At 51.1% G+C, this 15945-nt stretch overlaps 1 protein-coding gene across 4 annotated transcripts in view; it reads right to left on the minus strand.

The window, feature by feature from the left end:
- Positions 1-15945, minus strand: part of SULT2B1 (sulfotransferase family 2B member 1) — a 76647-nt gene that overhangs the window by 30747 nt on the left and 29955 nt on the right. The window contains exons 2-5 of one of the 4 annotated variants that reach the window (XM_081515397.1): positions 10535-10661; positions 9654-9897; positions 7899-7968; positions 3959-4032 (exon numbers count right to left, since the gene is read on the minus strand). In XM_081515397.1, coding sequence (XP_081371523.1) covers positions 3959-4017 — 59 coding nt within the window. In that variant the 5' untranslated portion in view covers positions 4018-4032; positions 7899-7968; positions 9654-9897; positions 10535-10661. Of the gene's footprint in view, positions 1-3958; positions 4075-7898; positions 7969-9653; positions 9898-10534; positions 10662-15945 lie in introns of those variants that run through there. The other 3 variants (XM_081515396.1, XM_081515395.1, XM_081515398.1) reach the window with 3 other exon arrangements.

Genomic DNA, 15945 nt, shown 5'->3' on the forward strand with positions numbered 1-15945 from the left:
TCTCCAAGATCAGAGGGAGGCGGGGAGGGGAAGGGTGCAGCAAGCACAGGTCCAAAAGCCCAAGAAGCTTCCGGCCTTGACCTTCTTGGGAAAGGGCTGGTCAAGGTGCAGCCCAGCGCACAGCATTTTCCAGGAAATGCAGCAGAGAGTACACTACATCTACTAAGCCTCCCGTCTGGGCAGGGCTGGTTCGCAGATCCACCTGCTTCCTCATCTTGCTTATTCCCAAATTGCTTTCGTATCTGCCCACCCCTTCCAGGGTGTGATAGAGTCAGGCTTTCCAGGCTCACGTCCTGACTACATCTTGCTTGACAGCTGTGTAACCCTGGACAAGTCACTCAACCTCTCTGGGCCTCAGTGGCCTGAATCATAAATAGAATGATCATAGTTAATCATTCACCTGGCTTAATTTCAACTGGTTGTTGTGGATTAAACGAGATAATGGGTGGAAGATACTCAGTAAAGTGATATTAAAAAGATTCTCTAGGGATTACCATCCTCTGGGCTTGTCTCTGTATTATCTTTGCTTCCTGAAACTTAGCATAACTGCCTGGGTTTTGCTTACCTCTTGCTTCTAACTTCGTCCTCTTAAAATTTTAGTTTTGCACTTATGAGCCCTTTCTAGTCCGCTGGATACCTACAAGTCTCCATGGAACACGTATAACATTTCTAAATCATAATTTGTAATGTGTGTGTATGTGTTAGTTACTCAGTCGTGTCTGACTCTTTTCGACCCCACAGACTATAGCCCGCCACGCTCCTCTGTCCATGGGATTCTCCAGGCAAGAATACTGGAGTGGGTTGCTGTTTCCTTCTCCAGGTGATCTTCCTGACCCAGGGACTGAACCTGGTCTCCTGCATTGCAGGCGGATTCTTTATCATCTGAGCCACTGGAACATTCCAAACAGTATGTCTCTGGGCTCCTCCTTGTACCATTGGCCTCCCCCTTCAACCATCCTAAATTAAATCCTTACCAGTCATTTTTTTTTAATTGGATTTTTTTAAAAAAAAACTACTGTGTGTTTTGTTTGTTTGGGGTTTTGGTCACCCTGTGCAGCATGTGAAATCTTAGTTCCCCAATCAGGGATCAAACCCACATCCCTTGACTTAGAAGCGAGGAATCTTAACCAGTGAATGGCCAGGGAAGTCCCAGTCAATTGTTATGCCTGTGTTCAAAAAATGATACACAGCATAGCTTTCCTGGCTTGGGAGAGGGGGAAGCTTAAAAATGGAAGTGGGCTGTAGTCAGTTCCTGGGAGTCGCTTCTCGCCCTTGACATTGAAAGTTATTCATGTCTTTCAACTTCCAACAGCCACTGTCCTTTTTCTCTAGTCTCCTCCCCTGCATGCCCCGCCCCTCCTCACCTGTCTTCCAACCCTGAGTCATCCTGCCAGCACCAGCTCCAAGCTTGCCTCGTCTCTCCTCCATTCATTCCTTGACATCATTCTCAGAGCCTTCGCAGCCTCCCCCCACCCCCAGCAGAGGACAGCAGAGGTGGTCCCAACTCCGTCCCTGTCTCTGGACAGGTCCACCTTTGAGTACCATGGCACATGTTTGAAGCCAGAAGTATGATCAGGAAACCTACCTATGGGGGCCAAAATTCTTAAATTGGGTGAGGATTTTGCCAGGTAGGAGCAAGGTCATTCCAGGAGCAAAGACCTGAAGGTGTGAGATCTGGGTCAGACAGGATGTGGAAGCTGTCAGGTGAGGCCCAGGCAGCCAGGAAGGTGGAGGATGGAGCTGGGGAAGAGGTGTGTGCGGAGAGGCACTCTCACAGAGGGAGCATGGGCAACGGCGGGACTCCAGCCTCACTCCCCCATTTTAAGCCAGAGCAGCTCCATTTTGATCTCTATTATGTATTTCGACTTGGACGTAAGATTTCTCCTGGACAAAGGAATGTGTGTCTTATAAAGCTTTTGGAAACCATTGCTGTGGGTGCTAGGGATTCAAGAAAGGTGCTTGAGCCAGGGTGATGGTCAGCAGGTCATAAAAGACTTCTCTGGGACTCTCTGCAGAGGAAACCATATATGCAAAGGCACTGGGGCAGGGAAGAGTGAGGTGTAAGCAGGGAATTTGAAATGCTGGGGTAGACGGAGTGCAAATGAGGGTGGGGACTGTCCTGGAGAGGCCACGGTGCTGGGCTCTGGAGGGCCTTAGGACTGGGAGGAGTGAGGGGGGGGAGCTCTGGGAAAGACTAGAGGCAGGGAGGCCGGGGTGAGGCTTGAGGGGCAAATGAGGTCAGAGCTGGGGCCACGCAAATGGAGAGAGTCAGGGAACAGGAGAGCAGGGCTGGGGAGTGATGGGACATGGGAGGGAGAGGAAGGAAAGGAGAAGGATGATGGCGGGGCGTGGTGTCTGGCCTGGGGACAGATGGGGGCCAACCCTGAGATGACAGCCTGGGAGGGGGGTAGCTGTGGGGGAGCCACTGACTTCCCACCCAACACTGGGGATGTCATGTGTCTGAGGGATCTGCAGCGGGAGGTCCGAAAAGGATGGTGAGGGCCCTCGTGAAAAGCATTCTTCTGGTCCACGGGATTCCAGAAGCTCGTGGAAAAGAAGATTTTCAATCCTAAGGCCACTTCCCAAGGAGTTGTAGATTCAGGTCTGTAAGTGTGTCATAGGTGAGGGTTATGTACCCCCATTTCACAGATGAGGAAACTGAGGCTGGGAGAGGACAAATGACTGGGTCAAGTTCACTCACTGAGAAAAGGCTGGGGACTGTATGATCAACTGGCTGTGTGGGAGCAAAGTAGAAGGGGGCTGCCAAGGCCTGGTGGGAGGAAAGTCTTCCAGATATGAGAATCCAGAAGGGGAACCTATTTATCTCAACAGGGAGAAACTGCAGAACCCAGAGGACCCGGAGAAATGAATGCAGAAGACAGAATGCTGGAGGTTTCCTCAAACAGAGCTGGAAACTGCCTGGTGGCCACTCTCAGTACGAGAGGTCCAGAGATGTCGTGAGGCTTGTCTATGTCACGCAGCTATCAGAACTCAACTACTGCAATCTCTGGAGTTTGGGAAACAGGCACAAGGGTGAGGGAGGGGAGGGGAAGAACCTGAAACAGTAAAGCCAGGGGTGGCTGGAGGGTTCCAGAGGCCAGGAGAGAGAGACTTGCCTGGCAGAGTGCAAGATATCGAGCGTTGGGATCATCTAAACAGCTTGCTGTGTGATCTTGGGTAGGCTGCCTGCCCTCTCTGAGCCTCTGCTTTCTCCTCTGAGAAAGGGGTATCACCGAGGCCCTTGAGGAGAGGATTAGATGGACGGGATTCAGTTTGCTTCTGGCTGCATAATAACCATGGTCCCATTACTTTCCCTCTCAGCCTCAGTCTCCCCATCTGAAAAGCGGGGGACTATAAAAATTGTCTGAGTCATGCCTGGGAACACAGGAGTCAGGCTTCCAAAGTGCTGAGAGCTCTGACCTAAGCACTCACAGGAGGAGTCTGAGGCCCCTCCTCTGGGCCCCCAAGTCCCTCAGGACACCGCCTCGGACTCGGGGACTCAGGTGTATATGTATCCAAGCCCGGCTCACCTCTGCTCTCCTATCCTCCCCCAAACAGAGCAGAGCCCCCTGAAGGGAAAGCACCGCCACGTGAAGGGCTTCTGGGGGTGGGGATGTCTAGGAGGAAAGCAGGGACAACAGGTCCTCCTGTTTCCCTGGCAACGACGGCGCACCCAGCCCCTGCTCTCCTCCCGTCTTACATTTGACACACAGGGAACCTGAGGTCCCGAGAGGGACAGGACACCCCAAACATCTCAACAGGTGGCTCAGCACCGCCTGGGTCCTCGAATCCCCTCGCAGGAGGGGCCCGCACCCCAGGGCGGACATGCCAGCCCCAGTCCGGCCAGTTTGGAGGCTCCGGGAGGCCTGGGCCTCCTCTGCAGAGGCCCCTGGCTCTTCCCCTCAGGCCACCTTCTCCAGGGGGCTCCCCGCGCACTGCCCACGGGTCTGGGCCTCACCTGATTTTCTCGTAGGGGTTCCACTCGGCCTGGTTCCCGGGCTCGGCAGGCTCACCCATGGCAGGCGGGCGAGGCTGTGGAGAGGAGGACGCGTTGGGAGCAGACGGCACGGGGACCAGGTGTGTGCAGCGGTGGCGTCTGCCACCCGGGGACCCGCCAGGTGCCTACCTCCACGCCCAAGGGGAGGGGCCGCATCCAGCCGGTTCTCCCAGCTGCTACCCACGCCTCCAACAGCGGGGAGAGGCCAGGAAGGAGCCACCCTTCTCTGAGGGTGGAGAGGAGGGGTGACGGGCACCTCCTGGGCACCTCGCCAGTGTCTGGGGACAAAGTCCAGGGGGTCACAGACAATGCCACGCCGGAACCCTTGTGCTGGTGGCTTGGGACATGCCTGTGACCCTACGGAACCTCAGTTTGCTCATCTGATCAAGGAGCTAGCCCCATCTCAGAGAGTTCATTCATTCCTTCATGCCTTTATTCATTCAAGAAATATTTATTGAGCGCCTCCTGTCTGCCAGGCGCTGTTGGAAGGGTTGGGATGCAGCTGAGAACCAGACAGACAGAAACTGCCCTCGCAGGCTGACATTTGCAAGGGGCACACATAGAAACAGACTGAGATGTGACCAGGGCCGCAGGGAGAGAGGGAGAGGCCATTGAGACAGGGTCAGAGACACAGAGAGACCGAGGGAGAGAGGCAGAGACACACGGAGAGAGACAGAGACAGGGAGAAGCCAAGGGGAAGCGAGAAACATGGAGGCTCAGAGATAGTGAGAGACACAAAGAGATACAGAGATGCAGCAGATGACGGCCAGAGCTTTTTGGTGGGGGAGTTGAAGCTCAGAGCTCCTGGTCTGACTCTCAGCTCCAACACCTCCCAGCTGTGCAGTGTGAAACCAGTCTCATCAGCCCCCGGGGCGTCAGTCCCCCGCGCCTCCCATCCCCCGCCGCCCTGTAAGTGATATCCACCTCATCAGGCTGTGGTGAGGACCGCATGAGACATTTCTCAAATGCTTCTTAAAGTATCTGACACATAGGAGGCTCTGCAAAGCCCACGTCCCCTTCCCCTCTGCCCCTCCCAAACCCAGCTCCTCCCCACCCACTGGTCTCCGGACCCCTCAAAGACTTGGCGTCTGGCTGAGACGCCGAGTCTCCTCACCAGAAATGACTTCTTTTTACAGAAGTACCTTTTAAAAAAAAAAAAAATCATCTGAGCCACTAAGTCCAGAAAGAAAATAGGGATCCTTTGGACCCTCCTTCAACCCTCAGAGACTAACACCATGAACGTTTTTGTAGTATTGTTCTAGAAATTTCTTCTCATCTGTCTAGTATGTGCCAGAGAAATTTTGGTTGGATGAGTAAATACAAAAATACCATCATTTAAAACTCAACTGGGAATTCCCTGGCCTTCCAGTGGGTAAGACTTCCCCTTTCAATGCAGGGGGTGCGGGTTCCAGCTCTGCTCAGGGAACTAAGATCCCACATGCCACGTGACCAAAAAATCAAAACATAAAACAGAAGCGATTTGGTAATAAATTCAATGAAGACTTGAAAACTGGGCAGTTGGGGGAAAGCCCTCTCTTTACTGACCAATTACAATCTCCCATGTTTTGCATGTGGGACAAGTAATAGATGCAGCAGGGAGCTCAGAGAGTTGGAGTGACTTGCCCAAGGTCACCCAGCATTGCACACTCTCACTCTGAAAACAGGCAGAAGACACATGTCCTGGGGTGTCACACCCTCTCAGTTTTTCTGCCCAAAGGCCCATCTCTAGGATGCTGTGAAATGGGGAGCCACCTCAACTGATTTCAAATCCTGCCTCGGCCACTTGGGGTGGGGGCGCATGCCATATGGCTTGCAGGATTTTAGTTCCCTGACCAGGCTCTGAACCTCTGCCCTCGGCAGTGAAAACACAGAATCCTAACCACTGGACCGCCGGGGAATTCCCACGCCTCATCCACTTTCAGTATCAACCTTAAGGTTCCCATCTGTGAAAAGGGCTCCCTCAAAGGGAGGAGGGAAATCGAGAGGGCCTTCTCTCTCCTGGTCTGGGGCCGAGTGGATTTCCCACGTCAGGATGGTAGGGGGTTGAGCGAGACATCCTGCTTGGCCCTCGGGCCTGGACTGCCTGGCCTTTGTTCTGCCTTCAGTGATCCTTTGTTCTTAGCTCTGAAGAGGTGACAACCTTGCCCTGCCCTTCCCACGGGAACCTCTGCTGAACCCTGTCCCCAGGGCCCCCACAGAACGAGAGGGGGAGGGCACCCATGCCAGCCAGAAGCCTCAAGTTCCGGAAGAGAGAGAGAGTCTAGAGGAAATAGGATGCCCCGATCCTTGAAGGACACTGTGGGTGAGGAAACCTTGGGGGCGCAGCCCTGGGGGACCAGGAAATCCAGGAAGACCCCATAAAGTTTCAAGGAAGGTGTTTAAGGGAGAAGGCAGGCCTGGAGGCTGTGGCTGAGTGGGCAAGGGACCAGCTGCATGAGGGGTCCCAGGGACACAGAAAACGTTTCCACCCCAGGGCCTTTGCACTTGCTCTTCCCTTGTCTGACATGCTCTTCCTCAGACACCTGGGAGCTTCAGTGCCTTCCTTTATCCAAGTCTGCCCAGTCTCACCTCCTCAGAGTTTGCCCACCAACCTCTCCACCTCCCCCCTCACTTTCCTGTTTTGCTTTTTCCCAAGTAGCACTCATCACCACCTGACAGCCTCAGTGTTTTACTCTTTGGTCTGCTGACTATCTCCTCCTCCGACTGTCAACTCCATAAAGACAGGGCTGGTTGTCTGTCTGTCCCCCGTTGTAGCCCAAGAGAGGTGCCTGGTGGAGCTCCTAGAATGTGGTAGGATGTTTGATAAATGCTGTGGATGGAGTGTGTGAAGTGTCACAAGTGATAGGGAATGGGTGATGGGTCGCAGTGCTACACGGAGGAGTTGGTTGAGTCCCTTCAGAACATGGGGATGGGGAGGTGCAAGGCCTGATCGTAGAGGGTGAGGGGCCCAGACTCCTACAGAGGTGGCAAGAGGAACCAGAAGACACCAGAATAGCATCTTACCCAGAGATAGGAGGGGAGGGGCAGTAATGGAGATCACTAGTCAAACAGAAATGGAGTTGGGGGCACTTCGGCATCTGGGAACAGGGAAGAGACTTGGAAGGGGTTGGGAAGGAGAGAGTGGGAAACCCAGTGCCAGCTGCTGGGGGATGGGTGGGCATTGGGAGGAATAGGATTGTACAATCATTCACGTGGTTGTCCATCTGTCCATCCATCCATCCATCTGTTCATCCAGCCAGTCAGCCATTCATCTGTCCATCCATCCATCTGTCCATCCATCCATCCATCTGTTCATCCAGCCAGTCAGCCATTCATCTGTCCATCCATCCATTTGTTCATCCATCCATCCATCTGTTCATCCATCCTCCATCTGTTCATCCACCCATCCATCCATCTGTTCATCCACCCATCCATCTATTCATCCACCCATCCATCCATCTGACCATCTACCCATCCATCCATCTGTCCATCCATCCATCTGTTCATCCATCCATCCATCTGTTCATCCATCCACCCATCCATCTGTCCATCCATCCATCTGTCCATCCATCCATCTGTTCATCCACCCATCCATCCATCTGACCATCTACCCATCCATCCATCCATCCATCCATCTGCCCATCCATCCATCTGTCCATCCATCCATCCATCTATCTGTTCATCTGTCCATACACCCATCCGTCTATTCATCCATCCATCCATCCAACCATCCACCCTCCATCCATTCATCCGTCTATCCATTCATCCAGCTTCCATCCATCCCTCTGTCTAGTCAGCATCCACTTCTCTATCCATCCTCCAAACATCCATCCATCTCTCCCTCTGACTAAGACCAGGGGAGGTCGCCCCTGTATCAGGACCTGGCACTGGGTCCACAAATGGGACAGGTAAGTAGACACACCTTACAGCTGTGCTGTCCAACACAGGAGCCACCGGCCACGTGCAGCTATTCAGCACTAGAAATGTGATGCCTGTGACCAAGGAAAGAAACATTTCCAATTTTTCATTTTAATCAACTTAAATTTAACTTGAAAAAAAGAAGCAAAAGATAAATAAATAAATAAACAGAAGCAACATCATTCCTCTTAAATGCAGCATCAACACTTTGGGAAGACTGTATCTCACTTAACCCTTGGACATGGAGCATCAAAATTGAGATAAAGCATGTAAAATATTTCATGGGTAATTTCTGTATTGATGATACGTTGGAATGATGATGTTTTGGATATATGAGATTAAACGAAACATATTTTTAAAATTAATCTCATTCCTTTCTCTTTCCTAAAAGAACGTGGCTGCCGGAAAGTATAAAATGACACGCAGAGCTCGCATACTCGTTGAATTGATTCTGCTGGCCTGGGGGACTTTCAGTGTACTTGGTATCCTGCCTGTAGATTCCGGTCTCTTGAGGAGGAAGGGGATGGTTTCCCAGGGGCAAGGATGCCCTAGTAGGGGAAACACACCAGGTGAGTGACCTGAGTGGAGAAAGCAACCAGAGAGAGAGTATGGCAAAGGCATAGAGGCTGGGGAGACAGCTGGGAGGTATCTCTTCCTGTCCTAAGAGGGTACTTCCAGGGATAGCGCACATTCCTAGGTCCTGGGGTGGAAACTCACACCCAGCCCTGGGGGCTTAAAGGCAGCAGGGAGCAATGCCAGGTAGGGCTGGACTGGTCAGGACATGCCCTCCGCCCTGTGAGCCCCTGAGAAGATGGACACATCACCTGCATATGTCACTGAACCCGGAGGGGGCCCCCTTCCACCTCTGACCTCAGGGACTGAATGTGAAAGGGTAGCAAAAAGTGGCCTTCCTGCCTGGGGCTGAGGGCAGAGATGGGGAGCTCTCAAGCATGCCACACACCCCCACAGTCCTTAGGCCCCCCTCAGTTCTCTGGGTTCTCTCCAGACTCCCCCTGGGGCCCCAGGAAGTCCCAGGATGTACAATTTTGCTCCTAGAGCTCAGACATGGGCAAAGGGATGTCACTGGGTCATGAGGTCACGTTTCCACAGAATCGGGGCCATTGTCACCTCCAGAGCCCGACCTTTCCATTAAAAGTTAGTAATTGCTGGGAATTCTGGGAAAGCCAAAGACAGGCCAGCTCCGGCTGGGTTCCCTAGAGGGCAGAGGCTGGGGGCAGGGCTCCCAAATCCTGGAGCCGGGGAACAAGGACTTTGAATGGGATGAGGAAGCGGGCCACTAGAGGCGAAGGGGGCGCGGAAGCCTGGGTCTTGGGGGAGGAAAGGATGGGGGCTGGGGTTCCTGTGACCCAGACAGAGATGAAACTGGGACATCCGGGCCTGGGGAAGGAGTGGGTCGTGGGAGGCAGAGGGATGTCCTTGTCCCCAGGGTGACCAAGGGCCCCTCGGCGGGGAAACGAAAGAATCAGGCTGGGAGGGGTGGGGAGAGGGCAGGCAGCTGACACCTCAAAGCCGGCACGGCTCCCTGCCCCCAGCCCTCTAATCAGTGTGTCCATCTCGGGGTGTGCAACGCTGCAGAAACCTCCGTCTCTACTCCCCGCCCCGATTACTCCATCCCGGTGGAGGAGCCTGCCCCAGGGCAGATACCGTAGATCCGGCTCCACCCCACACACTCACGCAGGCGCCCCTCCCGGAGCAAGGCGGGGGCTGAGCTGCGGGCTGGGCGAGGGCGGGGCCATACCTGGCCTCCTCTGGAAGCGTGGACGGCTGGGAGGACCCTGACTCTGGGATCCTGGAGTTGGACAGAGCCCTGGGGAAGGGATGCTCCGGGCAAGGAGGGAAGGCTGAGAACCTGGATCTTTACCGGCGGTCTGGTCTTTCAAGAAGAAACTGGGCGACAAGGGACCCACGTGTACAGAAAGCTGGGAATCCTGAGAGATCAAGCCTGGTGGTGACGCTGTGTGGGGAAGCCGGGACTCCTGGGTCTGAGAGAGGAGGAGGTGAAGGATGGAGAGGTTAGGCTTCTGGTCCCTGAGGCTGGGCCAGACAGCGCCCAGTGAGCCTTCTGGGGTGGGGGTGTTGGGTATGAGAATCGGGTCCACCTCTGTGGACCCAAGAACAAAGGCGCTGCCCCTCCCCCGCGATTTCCGGTGGGCCCTCCCAGCAGCATCCTCACCCCTCCTTAGGGCTCTCCTCGGCCAAGAGGCCAGAACCAGCCGAACCAGCTGTGCTAGCTGGGCATCCCCATGACCCCTTCTCCCTAAGGTGCTCCAGGGCGATGGCAGTGAGTAGGTGGGTGAGCAGGTGAGTGAGCACTGGCTTAAGTCCTGGAGAACAGGACGCCCCGATTGCTGCTCCATTTTTCTGCCTCCTGTCTGCCCTGCTGGTCCAGCTGATCCCCTGCTCCTTCCATCATCCCGCCCTGGGCAACTGGGGTTGGCACTTCTTCCTTGGCCCTCAGTCTCTCCCCAAACCTGCTCCGCCGAACATCCGTCCTGCCCATCCTGCTCTTTCTGTTCCATTCATTCATTCAGCAACTCCTACAGTGCACCTGTCCTGTGCCAGACGCTGTTCCAGGCACCGGGGATACAGTAGGGCACAAAAAATGAATAGTGACCTTACCTCCTAACCTCAGAACGAACGTGGATCAGGAACTCCCTGGTGGTCCCATGGTTAGGACTCTGCTTTCACTGCCAAGGGCCTGGGTTCAATCCCTGATTGGAGAACTAAGATCACATAAGCCTTCAGGCTAAAAAAAAAAAAGAATAAAATAAGTGACCTCAGACTAGCAAAAGAGACTTTGCACCTGTGTGATCAAGTTAAGGATTTGATATTAAAACATGTAACTTGTATGCAAAATCACCAGTATTACACATTTGGTAGTTTGTAGCTTGCATGTGCATATGTATCTTCTTATCAAAATGAAAAGCTGGACAAAACTTAAAAAAAAAGAAAGAAGGATAATACCCCATCTCCAGGTCTTCGTGGGGAGGCAGGAGCTAAACTCTGATAAACAATAATTAGCAAACCCAGATGGTCTCATCACATTTATCAGTGTCCTCCAGTGGTTTTCCATTAATTCACCCCAATGCTTAAGAACTCTGCAGAATTGTTTTAGCAGAATTGAATTCAATCTCTCCTCGATTGCAATAAACAGTTACAATAGTCTTGAATAAAATCTTTCTTGCCAGTTAAAAATAAAAAAGTTAAGGATGTGAGGCGGGGAGGTGATCCTGGGTTATTTGGGTGGGCCCAATGTAATTTACTGAGCCCTGAAGAATTAATGCTTTTGAACTGTGGTGTTGGAGAAGATTCTTGAGAGTCCTTTGGACAACAAGGAGATCCAACCAGTCCATCCTAAAGGAAATCAGTCCTGAATATTCATTGGAAGGACTGATGCTGAAGCTGAAGCTCCAATAGTTTGGCCATCTGATGCGAGAAGTGACTCATTGGAAAAGACCATGATGCTGGGAAAGATTGAAGGCAGGAGGAGAAGGGGACGACAGAGGATGAGATGGTTGGATGGCATCACCGACTCAATGGACATGAATTTGAGTAAGCTCCAGGAGTTGGTGATGGACAGGGAGGCCTGCAGTCCGTGGGGTCACAGAGTCAGACAAGACTTAGACTGAACAACAGCAGCAAATGTAATTTACAAGTGACAAAGGGAGGCAGGAAGGTCAGGGTTAGAGAAAGACTGATGGTACTACAGATGCAGATGGAGGAAGGAGCCACAGGCCAAGCAATGCAGGCAGCCTGTAAAATGTGGAAAAGGCAAAGAAAGAGATTCTCTTCTGGAACCCCCAGAAAAAAACAGTCCTGCTGACACCTTGATTTTAGCCTAGTAAAATCCATTTTGGGCTTCCCTGGTAGCTCAGCTGGTAAAGAATCACCCACAATGCAGGAGACCCCGGTTGCATTCTTGGGTCAGGAAGATGCCCTGGAGAAGGGATGGGCTACCCACTCCAGTACTCTTGGGCTTCCCTGGTGGCTCAGATGGTAAAAGAATCCGCCTGCAATGCAGGAGACCTGGGTTCGATCCCTGAGTTGGGAAGATCTCCTGGAGAAGAGAATGGCTACCTACTCCAGTATTCTGGCCTGGAGAATTCCATGGACAGAGAAGCCTGACAGGCTACAGTCCATGGGGTCGCAAAGAGTAAGACAGGACTGAGCACAAAATCCATTTTGAACTTCTGCTTTCCAGAACTGTTAGAGAATAAAATTGTGTTCTATTTATTTATTTGGTTGCATTGGGTTTTAGTTGCAGCACATAGGATCTTTAGTTGTGACATGCAAACTCCTAGTTGCGGCATGTAGGATATAGCTAGCTCTCTGACCAGGGATTGAACCCAGGCCCTCTGCATTGGGAGCATGGAGTCTTAGCCACTGAACCACTGGGAAGTCCCGATTTGGGTTGTTCTAAACCACTAAATCTGTGGCAATTTGTTACAGCTTCAACAGGGAACTAATATGGTGTCAAGGAGAAAGATAACCAACAGCTAAAAATTAAATAGTTTCTTGATGAGGGTGAAAGAGGAGAGTGAAAAAGCTGGCTTAAAACCCAGTATTCAAAAAACTAAGATCATGGCATCAGGTCCCATCAGTTCATGGCAAATAGAGGGGGAAACAGTGACAGATGTTGTTTTCTTGGGCTCCAAAATCACTGTGGACGGTGACTGCAGCCATGAAATTAAAAGTGGCTTGTTCCTTGGAAGAAAAGCTATGACAAACGTAGACAACATATTGAAAAGCAGTGACATCACTTTGCCACAAAGGTCTGTATAGTCAAAGCTATGATTTTTTCAGTAGTCATGTATGGGTATGAGAGTTGGTCCACAAAGAAGGCTGAGTGCTGAAGAATTGATGCTTTCGAATTGGACGAATAGGACAAAGAAGACAGCAAGGGCACAGCTTCAGAGGGGGGACTGTGCCCCTCAACAGGCAGAATGGAGAGACGGAAGGAGCTGGGTCCCCTGTGATGTGGCGGGTTCTCTCCCAGCTCAGGGAAACTGACACGCCTTGCCAAGGTACCAGGACACGCTTGCCATACCAAGATACACAGTCATAGTTTTGTTGTATCTGTCAAACCCTTACGTAGCCCTTAGTCAGTGCCTGACGAGGTGCCAAGAGACCTACCCAGCTCCACATTTAATCTCCATGATGACCTTATGCAGCTGGCACTATTATTAAGTCCATTTGACAGATGAGAAAACTGAGATACAGAGGGCAAACATCACTTGTCCAGCTTGGATTCGAGCCTGGCAGCCAGTGCTGCTACTATAAAGGAATGAACAGGGCTGGAGGAGAAAAACTTCTTGCACGTTTCCTGGCCCACCATCAATGCTTAATCAACAGTAGCTCAGGGTCACCAGTTCTCATCCTGGATGCCCATCAAAATCCCTTTTAAAAGCCATTCCCCAGGCTGAGAGAAGTCAGAAGCTCCAAGGTCCTCGTGTAACCATCTGTCTCTCCTGGGGGTTGGTTGGTGGTCTCTGGAGGGGGGATTCTGTCTGCCCTCCTCAGCACCAGGAACCCACTGCTCTTGGAACAAACTGGGAAGAATTCACAACACAGACGTTGAGCCCGATGGTTGCTCGACCTGGGACAGTTTTGTCCCTTCCAAAGGACATTTGGACATATCTGGAGATATTTTTTGGTTGTCGCAGCTGGGGAAGGAGATGCTGTTGGGATTAATGAGTCAAAGCCAAGGAGGCTACTCAACGTCCGACAGCACACAGGTGGCCCCACGAGGATGACTCCTCCAGCTTCAAATGTCAGCAGGGCCAAGGTGAGAAGCCCTGCTCCAGGCACATCATCTAGTGTTGGGGAAACATCAGGTGGCAGGGAGTCGGGTGGGGTGGGGAGGGCAGGGGGAGGGCGAAAGCTAAAATAATTTACAAGGAAAGAGATGAGTCAGGGAGGTGGGACATTCCATACGGGATAATATGCCAGGCTCTTCAGCACCTGGACCAGCAAAAGGACATCGTCACACAAGTTAGTTCTTTCTTGAAAACCAAGTTAAGATATGTGCATTTCACATTCGGTAAATTTCACCCTGTTCCAAAAAAATACAACTGTGAACATGGAACCCTAGTTAATATGCTCGTTGAAGGGTTAGAGTGTACTCATTTCTGCAACTCACTTTGAAATGCATCAAAATATTGTCATATATCGTGTTAATGTGATTCATAATAAATATATATTTTGTTCCTGCCACAGAGTTCCTAAAGCCCTTGGAATTTCCTAACTGATAAGAATGATAAAGTTGTCCTGTTGTTGGTCAGTCGCCCAGTCGTGTCCAACTCCTTGTGACCCCATGGACGGCAGCAGGCCAGGCCTCCCTGTCCCTCACCATCTCCCGGAGTTCGCCCAAGTTCGTGTCCATTGCATCGGTGATGCCATCCAGCCATCTCATCCTCTGATGTCCTTTTCTCCTTCTGCGCTCAATTTTTCCCAGCATCAGGGACTTTTCCAGTGAGTCGGCTCTTTGTAACAGGTGACCAAAATACAGGAGCTTCAGCTTCAGCATCAGTCCTTCCAGTGAGTATTCAGGGTTGATTTCCCGTAAGATTGACTGGCTTGATCTCTCTGCAGTCCAAGGGACTCTCAGAAGTCTTCTCTAGCACCACAGTTTGAAGGCATCAATTCTTTGGTGCTCTGCCTTTTTTACAGACCAGCTCTCATAACCATACGTGATGACTAGGAGTTGTCTTGACACTCAGCACTTCCATATTTTAACATACATTCCATGAAGAAGCAAGTGACTCAGATATGCCCAAGATCACCCTACTCATTTATTCCATATTTATTTCATATTTATTCTATAAATATCTCAAGCCCTTCACTTTCGGGGAGGTAGATCTGAGACATGTTCTCCTGTCTTCTCTCTTGGCTGCCTAATGAATAAATCTTTTCTCTGTTGGAAATCTCAACATCTCAGCATTTTTGTCTTGCTCTGCATCAGGCAAACAAACCTGGTTCGGTAACAAAACCTTATATATCTTCTCCACAAATACCCATCTTATGATTACTTTAAAATAGAAGCTATGAAGTCTCTGCATCTGTCTGTATGTTCATGCATGTCTATATATATATGCCTTGTAGATGTGTGGCTTTTTCTACCTTTAGTTGGCATTGCCTTGAGTAAGGAAGCTCACTTCCTGGCAGGAGCAGTAACCCCAGGATATTCTGGGGACCCTAAGAAGAGAGGAATTAACCCAAATCTCTAAGTGTGGCAGGAAAGATCTGATGGTAAGTTCTTGGCTTGACTTCCTCACCTTGAGAGGTTTTTTAAAAAGTAATATGAGATTTCTGGTAAAAAGTTCAAGCAAAGCAGATTAAAAGATTCTATGTTGTCTGTCACTATTCTTGCTCAGTTCAGTTCAGTCACTTAGTCATGTCTGACTCTTTGCCACTCCATGGACTGCAGGACACCAGGCCTCCCTGTCCATCACCAACTCCCAGAGTTTACTCAAACTCGTGTCCATTGAGTTGCTGATGCCATCCAACCATCTCATCCTCTGTTGTCCCCTTCTCCTCCCGCCTTCAATCTTTCTCAGCATCAGGGTCTTTTCAAAAGAGTCAGCTCTCCGCATCAGGTGGCCAAAGTATTGGAGTTTCAGCTTCAGCATCAGTCCTTCCAATGAATATTCAGGACTGATCTCCTTTAGGATGGAATGGTTGGGTCTCTTTGCAGTCCAAGGGACTCTCAAGAGTCTTCTCCAACACCTCAGTTCAAAAGCATCAATTCTTCGGCACTCAGCTTTCTTTATAGTCCAACTCTCACATCCATACATGACCACTGGAAAAACCATAGCCTTGACTATACGGACCTTTGTTGGCAAAGTAATGTCTCTGCTTTTTAATATGCTGTCTAGGTTGGTCATAACTTTTCTTCCAAGGAGTAAGCGTCTTTTAATTTCATGTCTGCAGTCACCATTTGCAGTGATTTTGGAGCCCCCCCCCAAAAAAAGTCTGCCACTGTTTCCCCATCTATTTGCCATGAAGTAACGGGATTGGATGCCATGATCTTA

Source organism: Giraffa tippelskirchi, chromosome 7, assembly GCF_054371585.1.
Source record: "Giraffa tippelskirchi isolate mGirTip1 chromosome 7, T2T-mGirTip1v1.2.pri, whole genome shotgun sequence".
NCBI classification, from domain to species: Eukaryota; Metazoa; Chordata; class Mammalia; order Artiodactyla; family Giraffidae; genus Giraffa; species Giraffa tippelskirchi.